Source organism: Ursus americanus, chromosome 13, assembly GCF_024610735.1.
Source record: "Ursus americanus isolate L20-20 chromosome 13, mUrsAme1.1.p, whole genome shotgun sequence".
Lineage (NCBI taxonomy): Eukaryota > Metazoa > Chordata > Mammalia > Carnivora > Ursidae > Ursus > Ursus americanus.
Genome location: NC_142139.1, coordinates 50339651 through 50349793, shown reverse-complemented (window position 1 = coordinate 50349793; position 10143 = coordinate 50339651). Strand labels below are relative to the sequence as shown.

At 37.1% G+C, this 10143-nt stretch overlaps 1 protein-coding gene across 1 annotated transcript in view; it reads right to left on the bottom strand.

Annotated features, from left to right (window-relative positions):
* Positions 1-371: 371 nt before the first annotated feature.
* TMA16 (translation machinery associated 16 homolog) overlaps positions 372-10143 on the bottom strand; it is a 28652-nt gene continuing 18880 nt past the window's right edge. The window contains exons 4-8 of the mRNA XM_087866411.1: positions 9745-9782; positions 7889-7973; positions 6382-6530; positions 2507-2549; positions 372-1599 (exon numbers count right to left, since the gene is read on the bottom strand). Of these exons, the coding sequence (XP_087722537.1) occupies positions 1419-1599; positions 2507-2549; positions 6382-6530; positions 7889-7973; positions 9745-9782 (496 nt within the window). The 3' untranslated portion in view covers positions 372-1418. The remainder of the gene's footprint in view (positions 1600-2506; positions 2550-6381; positions 6531-7888; positions 7974-9744; positions 9783-10143) is intronic.

The following is a 10143-nucleotide window of genomic DNA, read 5'->3' as shown; positions in this document are numbered from 1 at the left end:
TAAATTCATTCATTCAGCAAGTATTTACCTATTCTAGTTCAAGCAGTGTGCTTGTTATCTTTTCTGCTTTGACGGTATAGGGAAAACCAGGAACAAATGTCTGAGGGGGAGGATGACCTGCCATTTTCATAAGTTATTTATCTAACAGTATGCCTTTTTAAATATCAGACGGGATAAACCAGTTTCTATTCTCTTTACTGTAATTTAAAGTTCAGTTTTTATAGCCATTTTGAAACAAAAAAAGGACACTTTCAAATGACTAAAGAGAAACTTCTTTAACCATAAAGCCATATTTTTATGAAGATTACTAAAGAAAAGCAAAACAGCACCAGTTAAAACACTGAAAATGAAATAATTACAACTTAAAGAAGTAAAATTATGAAAATAAATTTTATTTTTAATTTTCAATAATAAAAAAGCTGTAACATTTTAAATAAATAGTTATGATTTAGTTGATATCTAGTTAACCTCTTATAGCATTAATGTTTTGTTATTTCTTTTCTTGAAAATACTCAAATACCTTTGCATTGTATCCTTTAGAAAATAGCCTAAAAGATAACTGCATTTAACAAGTTCTACGAAGAACATTCTAACACATCCATGTCTTTCATGATACTTGGAATACTGAGTTACATGTCATTTAGCCTATCTCTTAGAAGAATAAGTAACACAAATAAGTAACACAATTGCAATAACCGATTCTCTAATCATTAACTGTATCCACAAATAAAACCTATTTTTAATGAGAAAACAAATATACAGAGTTAATCTGAAATCATTTATCCCCTTTATCAAAAGGTAACAGATTGAGTGTGGGAGGCCAACATCATGAAAACAGTCACTACTTTTTTACTTTACCATTTAACTCTGGCTTAAAGATAATAAAAATAATGTACAATCTATCACTGTATATTTATTCCCTATCACATTTTCCTTATTTTACAAGGAAAGAAAATAGGTGTGATGTTTAAGAGGAAGATTAGTGAACACTACTACTGAAAGCCAATTCTGCTATCCTCACTGCTCAAGAAGCAGCCATAGGACCCTTTCAGCAAACACGTTGCTATACGAGCCCCAGAATGTGAGATCAGGTGATCCACGGTAAACACGAGGAAAAAAAAAATCAAAACATTTTTGTCCTTATTCACATCACTCCCCCTGCCCGGGAAATTAAGATTAAATGGATCTTAGATTGTGCTTTTATTTCACTGTATCTATTTTAGCAACTTACATAAATGAAAAGCAACATTCATTTTTAAATGAAAATCATAACACTGTTTTTGAAACTGCAAATGGGATTCTCATCATGAAAGAAGCTACAGAGCAAATTCTTGTATCTAGACAGTTATTTACCATAATCAGGTCAAACAGAACTTGAAGCTCTCAAATTATTTACTTTCACTTCAAACAAAGGACAATTAGGCCACTGCTGTCATTTCCTCATCTGAATCACTTGATTCATCTTTTAGTGCCAGTTCCCCTAAATCTTTGTCTACAGCCGTAACAGTTTTCTTCTTAGACTTCTTGGGGACTGCATCATTAGCACAAATTTTTCTCATTTTAATGTTTGGCAATTTCTTCAGATCGAAATCCCATTCCCTAAATAAACAAAAGAGAGAGTACATAGAGAGGGATGCTGGGGTGCAAGATGGCGAAGCAGTCATAAAACTCTGAAAGCAGCAGAACAAAGCTTATGAATTTATTGCAGATTCAAATGCCCTAGAAACAAACAATATATGCACTAGGGAAAAAAAGCCCCAAGAAGTAAAGCTTGCTTTGTCCATACATTGCGCATCTTCTCATTAACCTACCACAGCAATAACTGCACAGAGATTCCCACACACCCCAAACTTCTAATGCAATATAAATGCAATACAGAAAAATACCAGGCAGAAGTGACAAGGAGGCGCTATGCCATTCGTTTATTCCCCCTAACCTGAATACTCCATCGGGCCATACAGTATCAAGAACCTCAAACTATATCATACCCGCAAATCTCCAAAGTGCAGTCAGAAACAATTTTTCTTTTCACGCTTGGTGGGAAGTCAAAGTTTCAGTAACCAAAAATATGTTATTGTTACAGAAGAAATCATCTTTCAACCACTGAACTAACTAGTTCTTGATGACTCTTCTCTAGTATCACTTCCCAGGAACCATCTTTTCCAAAAGAGGGTGCTGTGAACAGTTTAGGGATAGAACTCTGAGCCACTGAACCTATTGCTGTTTATCTTTTTAAAAAATACGAAATTGGGGAGGAATAGTGAGACCAAGTTCTTTTAAGTATTATATCAAGGTATTTTTAAAAGCACCATGTCACTATCATTTCAGTGCACATCAGGTGTTTCAAATAAACACAAATTAGGAGAAGTCTTACTTTGATAAAAAAGGTTAAAAGAAACCTCTGAGGTTTTTTTAGCTCTAATGTCTAAGTTCAAAAGGGAAGCAAGTTTATGTCTCATGTATCTTATATGCAGCCTCAAGGAATACTAGAGAGAGACAGACTTACCTAAAAGTTCTCAGATTACCTGCATTTACAATGTCTGGAATCTCTGGGAAAGAAAAAAATTATATCCATTAAGCAGTGTTCTTTAAATCACAACATTTTACAGTTTCCTTGTTTATTATCTCAGATACAATGAATAAGTGACAGACAGTAAGAAAATCCAAAGCAAAACAAAATTTTAAAGCACTGCTATAATGCTACATGAAAAGTAAGTTTTACAAGTATAAAGGGCTTAGTTTAAGAAGGTGATTTAAGAAGAATGCTATTAAATAATAAATTCTAGCATGGAATCTATAAAATGAAATAAAACTATTAATGAGATAAGCCCTGTCCTGTTAATCTATGAAAGGTACCTGGAAATTTCTAATGATCAACTCCCTAAAATAATATGCTAGATTTTTAAATATATTTTCTTGGTGAAAAGCACAAATTTTTTTTCAAGCATATACTTTACCCTGGTAAGGTAGAGTTTATCTGAGAAATTTAAGTATTCCTTAATATTTTTAAAAATCACATTATTCTAAATGTGAAAAAAAATTTAAACAAACTATAATCAGTAGATGCTCAAAGCAACTCAATAAAACTTAAATCCATTTTTAATAAAAAACTTAGGTATTTAACAGTTCCTCACCATGATTAAAAAATTTACCATAAACCAATATGCATGATCATAGTTATCAGTAAAACACAAATGGAATGTATAAAAAAGTGGAACATTGCTGCAAAAAATCTGGCCAATGCAATAAAGTATTAATTAAAATCCAGAATCTATGAATGAAAAAGATAAAATAAAAATGCTTGACACAACTGTATGCTGATTATGACAATAGTTTCAGAAATATGAATATGAAGAGGTCAAGTGTATAAAAGCTGTAAATTAAACACCATTTTTAAAAAGAGAAATCCTAATAAAACGAGTCAGAAATAGTTATACCACCATGAGGTGAGGAAGGCCAGATATCAGAATCCAGTTTTCACCGAACCTACAGAATTCGGTAACAATTTGTCTATGTTAAGAGGCACTTGCGAAGTTGTCAGAGATCACAACCCTTCCACCAGTCACACTCCCTGACTCTGGAAGAAGCACGGTGGCACAGCCGGAAGAACGCTGGATCTGAGTTTCTCTGCTGCCTCAATCACCAATACAAGCTTGACCTTGGCCATGTTCTGTTAATTCATCTGCCAGCTACATGGTGAACAGACTCTAGGAGAAAAGAGCAGTAGCACAGAGACCAACTGGGAGGCTGTTACAATGGTACAGGTGAAACAATGGTGGCTTGGACTAGGGAGGTGGTGGTAGTAGCAGTACAAGTTATCAGATGCAAAATACATTTTCTGATGAGCTAGATGGAACATGAAAGTGACTACGGGTTTCCAGCCTGAGCAACTGGGCAGGTGGTGACGCTGATGTCTGACGCACAGATCGCGTGGGAGCAAGTTTTATGAGAAAAGCTGGACTTTGCTTTGGGACAAGTCAGGTTTGAGATGCCTAGAAGACGTTCGAGTAGAGATTTTGAGAAACTCCAGTTTGATAATTCAAGTCTGGAGTTCTAGGGACAAGTCAGGGTCGAGAGATACAAATTTCAAAGTTATCACCATGTAAATGGTATTTAAAATCACAGACGGAATGAAATGAACTAGGAACTGGTGTAAGTAGAAAACAAGAAGCAGCCCAAGGATGGGAACCTTGGTCAATATTTAGTTTGTGAAGATGAGGAGGATTCAACTTAAGAAACTGAACTAAAACTAGGGAAGGGCTGGGTCTTCTTTACCAAATGAAAGTGTGACAAGAAAATGAAGTGATCGTCTGTATCAAATGCTGCAGAAAAGGTGACTGAGAACCAACGCCCAGTATAGCAACTGTTTACCTTAGCAACTTAAGAGGTCATCAGTGACCAGTACTTGTGGTTGGGTGATGGAGACAACAGCGAATTAAAGTGGGTTCCAGAGAGAACGCCACAGAGGAGATGGGAGATCTATGAGCATAAACAAATGTTACGTTCTTACAAGGTGCCTACTCAGTGAAAGCGACACAGAGAGCAGTGCTTGAAGCTTACCCCGAACCTCCTGTATTAGGTTGTGTCAGGCACCCTGATAAATGGAACCTCATGTAACTTTTAAACAACTGGGGAAGTAGCTATACCATTAATTTCAATTTTTAGATTGAAGAAAACAAAACCCGGTAGGGAAAGGGTTAAATAACTTGTCCTGTCATGCAGAAGTTCTAAGGGTTTGAATCACATCTATCCAGTGCTACAGCTATTTTCTGTTATTTTTTCAGTGAAGCAGCTCACTTCTTAGAAATGATGAAGAGGAACTGCCGACTACTTCAGGGTTGCTAGTGTTACTACAGTGTAAGTGCCTGACACAAAGCTTTTGATTGTCTAGACATCTGTATCAAAGACACCCTTCTCAAATAAAAATATTGCCAGCTCTATGACAAACTACTAGCAAAACAACTAGATAAGAAACCAGGCCACCCCCACCCATGAAAGTCCCCTTTTAGAAAGCTCTGGTAACCTAGTAAATCACCACTCAAGTGACCCCACTTTTCCCTTTTCATGCCCTAACTCTCAGTTATGTTTTTAATTCACCAATAGAGAGTGAACCTATGAAATCCCAGGCACCTCACCTTTAGATCCTAGTAACGGTAGAGCCCCAAATCCACACTCCCTTCCTCTCTCTACCCTCCACCTCCTTGTATGGCCCTGGGCATGCTATGGACCTTCTAGGCTTTGTGAGTGATACATTTTGTCTTTTTTTTTTCAAATTGCCCTGATGGTTGTTACTAGGCACATCCTGCAATCATAGTAAGAACCACAGGGCTGTGCCAGCCACAACACTGGCTCTGTTGGGAAAATACCTATGGGGGCTCAACGCAAGTACTAGTGGCCCAGGTGAGTGCCTCAGGCGTTTCTAGCTGATAGAACCACTACCAATAGGCTGGGACCAACACAACAGCTACCCACGAGATAGTTCCTTTAGGGTCCTATACTTCAGCGTTGTTATTATCAGAATTTAAAAACTCAATTTGCTATTAAATATTTCATTTATACTGTACTTGTCGGGCAAATCCATACACTATAAATGCCATAACATGGACCAAAAATGGAATGTGAATGAAGTAATATTCAGGACCATGGCAAACTTGAGAATATATGATCAAGTCTAAAAGGGACAGCTGTTATTCCACTGTAGCAGATTATGTTGCCAGACCATTTGAATTTCTTTTTAAAAAGCCAGAAATCTACATTTTTCATGTGAAATCACCAAGTTTTTCCCTAGACTGACAATTAACAAGCCAATCAAGTACCATTTGCAGGCCATGTTGCTTCTGGGTCCTCACCTGTTTGTGGGCTTTGCAAGCCTTAAGTACTCTAAGTGCTTTTTTTTTTCAGATAATGTTGGGAAACTAACAACATACTTGTCTTTCAAAATGGTAAGAAATGCTACAGTGCTAAGAATGAATGTTCGATTTCTAGTTTTTCAAGAATGACTGCAACAACTATAGCTTGGTCTACAAGAATTAGAACAATAAGAAGGGCACAGAACCTACTCTAAAGAAACACAGATGTAGTTAGAGATGGGCAAGTAACAACTCCACAATAAAGCAAGTCAGGAATGTTCCAGAAGGAAGAAGAAAACTTTACTATCAGGGTAGGAAGATATGATGTCACTATCACAAGTAACAGTTTGCAGAATGTAAGAAAAAAAAATGAATTAAAAAAATTATTTGATATACTCACAAAAGAAAGGAAATCAAAAGAAATTCAAACTAAATAAATAGAATAAATAAAAGTAAACCTTTGAAATGAATTACAAATCTGAAATGGCTATGTTATTTTAGAAATAAAAAAAGAAAATCACAGAGAACATACCAAGGCCGTATCCTTCATACAGTTGTCGTTCACGCTCCATTGTCTGCTTGATGACTGTCTCCCGGGAAGAATGTCGCCTTCCCTGCCTGTCTTTGATGCTGTTATGTAATTCAATCTGCTCTAGTTCACTGCTGAATCGATTTAAATACCTGAGAAATAAGAAAGCAACCTGAATTACAGGTCTATACACCTGGTTTACATTACTTCATTTAAAACAAACCCCAGGGGCGCCTGGGTGGCACAGCGGTTAAGCGTCTGCCTTTGGCTCAGGGCGTGATCCCGGCGTTCTGGGATCGAGCCCCACATCAGGCTCCTCCGCTATGAGCCTGCTTCTTCCTCTCCCACTCCCCCTGCTTGTGTTCTCTCTCTCGCTGGCTGTCTCTATCTCTGTTGAATAAATAAAATCTTAAAAAAAAAAAAACCCAAAAACCCAGTCTTTGCCTATCCTTGAAATTTTTATTCTTCTGAGTTCCTTGTGTCCTCAGACTTCAGACTGTCCCTGTATAACCCAACCATGTCCAAAATTTCAGAAACCAGATTGCCGCCTACTATTCAAGTATCTGTTAAACTCCAGATCCTCATATTCAACCACCTCCTGGACATCTCCCTTTGGATGTCCCATGGAGGCTTAACCCCTCAAAAGTGAACTTGTGCTCACACTGTCCCCACCCATCCCCCACCAAACCTGTTCCATCTCTTTGGCTCTCTACCTCAGGAAACAGTACAATCATCTACCCACTTGCTCAAGTGAACAATGTACATGTCCTCCTTGACTCCACTTTCTCCCTTTTATCTAAGTTTTCACTAAAGATTGAGACTTTCTACCTTCTTATATTTCTGCAATCTTCATTTCTCTTCACCATACTGCCACTAACCATGCAGAGGTCAGCATCATCTCTTACCTAGATTGCTTCATCAGCCTCTCAACAGTGTCCTGGCCAAAGCCATGCACCCTTAGGTCATCATCATCATTCTTACCACTGTGACATTTCTAGGGTTTAAATATGATCTCAGGTGCCTGTTGTAAAAAACTTCTTGTGGCTCTTAATGTCCTTTGAAAAGGTGCAAACTCTTACAGTGATGCTTGAGGTCTTTTGTGAGCTGTACCTGTCACAATGCCCTCCTTGAACCTATTATTTTGATTATATTTAATGTCTGAATGATCACTAAATATGTCACTCTTACCTCTGATACTGTTCTCTCTGCCTAAAGACTCTTCAACTAACTTACTTCAATCTGCTAACTTTTACTCTTCAGAAGTCAATTTAGATGATATTTCCATAGGAAGCTTCTCCTGATCCCAAGAAACTGGGTTAAGTAACACTCTGAGGCTCAGAAACATTACAAACCTACTAGAGGGGCTAAACCAGGGTGTGAATCTAAAGCCTTTTTGATAACAAAGCCTGTTTACTCCTCTATAAATGCAGAACAGAACTCTGTTTCTTGAAGAACCAGGTTGGAGAATTCCCTTTTCTGACCCTTTGCTTATAACAAGCCCAGTGTTTACCTTTCAATTAATTCACAAGCATCTTTCTTTGAATATACTACTTTTTGGGCATCCAGATGACTTTGAAACCACTGCAGTTTTTCACCTATAATGACAAATACAAAGAGAGGTTAACATCATAAATCATCACTTAAGCAATGAGTATTCATTATAATTTTCAACATCAATGTGTTTAAAATAGTATCAAAATTTATCTCAATGTTAAATATAAAGGCTTGCGTGGGCTCCAAGCTAATTAAACCAGTCTGTCAGAAATCAAGCTGTCACATTTTAATTTGGGGAAGAAACGGGTGGGAGAGATGCCTTTCACTATATATTTTTTTTTTTTTAAAGATTTTATTTATTTATTTGACAGAGAGAGAGACAGCCAGTGAGAAAGGGAACACAAGAAGGGGGAGTGGGAGAGGAAGAAGCAGGCTCCCAGCGGAGGAGCCTGATGTGGGGCTGAGCCGAAGGCAGACGCTTAACGACTGAGCCACCCAGGTGCCCCTCAATATATATTTCTTATCCGATAAGAATGCATAAATAAAAAAAAAAGAAAGAAAGAATACATTAATAGAACATGAAGTTCTAAGTATTTAAAAAGCAAAAGATAGAACACTTGTCTAAAATAATAAAATGAAAACTTGATTAGATTAATGGTGAAGATGGTCATTGCTGAACATTTATTTATTTATTTTTTTAAAAGATTTTATTTATTTATTCAACAGAGATAGAGACAGCCAGTGAGAGAGGGAACACAAGCAGGGGGAGTGGGAGAGAAAGAAGCAGGCTCATAACGAAAGAGCCTGATGTGGGGCTCGATCCCATAACGCCGGGATCATGCCCTGAGCCGAAGGCAGACGCTTAACCGCTGTGCCACCCAGGCGCCCCATTGCTGAACATTTAATAAGCAGCAGACTGTATGTTAAGAGTCTTACAATCCTATGAGGATTACTACATTATTATCCCTATTCACACATGAGAAGGGCTAAGTGGCCTGTCCAGGGCCTCACATCAGTAAATATATTAACCATGCAAGATCTGCCAGATACTGTGCAAAGAGTAAATCTGACCATCAGGGTCACTTTCAGTTAGATTTCTCCATATTACAGATCAAGAAATGGCCCTAACTCAGATATGGATAACCTACTTAGAAATACTATTCTATTATCTAAGAAAGCATCAGAGATCAGTGTTCAAGTAAAGCCTAAGATTAAAACAAAACAAAAAACAAACAACAAAAACAAAACAAAAACAAAAACAAAGCCTAAGAATCACTATTTTTTTTTTTTAAGATTTTATTTATTTATTTGAGAGAGGGCGAGAGAGACTGCATCAAGGGAGAGGGAAAAGCAGACTTCCCCGAGCAGAGAGCTTGACATGGAGCTTGGTCCAAGGACCTACGCCGAAGGCAGACACTTAACTGACTGAGCCACCCAGGCGCCCCTAAGAGTCACTATTTTGAAGTCAGGCTTATAAGTAAAAATTTACTAACAATAAATCTGCCCCCCCATAAGATCGTGACATTGAGATACAGACTGAGGATGCCATGTATCCACATCACTAAATATAAACTGCTGTTCCAAAATACTTAGGCCATAATCCTTCCTAATTCTAATGGTTAGGGAGCTAGAATTAAACTTCAGAGATAGACAGACAGACAGACAGATAGATATAGGTAGGTAAGGTATAAACTAGTTTCTAAAAAACTGAGCTAGATATTATTAACACTTTCTAAGAGTTAATGACTGATTTTACTTTGTTTTAATTAATTCTAGTAAAGAAAATGACCTAGAAGAATCAAAAGAAAAATAGGCACAGAGCAGAACTTCACTATAGTTTAGCCCGAGTGTCAAATGAGTAAATCTACTTACCAATAAGGTTGAGACGCAATGCCTTTTCATTCTTCAATCTTGGAAGAAAAGGTGCATTGACGTGTTAGAAAATTACAAAAACGAATTTTAAAAATCTGTCAAAAACAAACAAAAAAAACTGCCCACAGAACCTTAATTCAAGAATCATTCTTTTATACATATGAAATTAATTTTGTTAGTGCAGAAACACTGAACACCATGCTTTTCTTTTAAATTCCTGGAACAAAATGTTACTAGAAACTTTTCTTCAGCTCTTCAGTGACTAATGACTAAAGGACACCAATAGAACAAATCAGTTTTGAAAACACAAAAAAAGTCTGATTGGATTATGAATGTTCAGATGGGTGATACTTGTGCACAAAAGAGTAATGATACCTTCTAGAAGATGGAGTCGGCCAC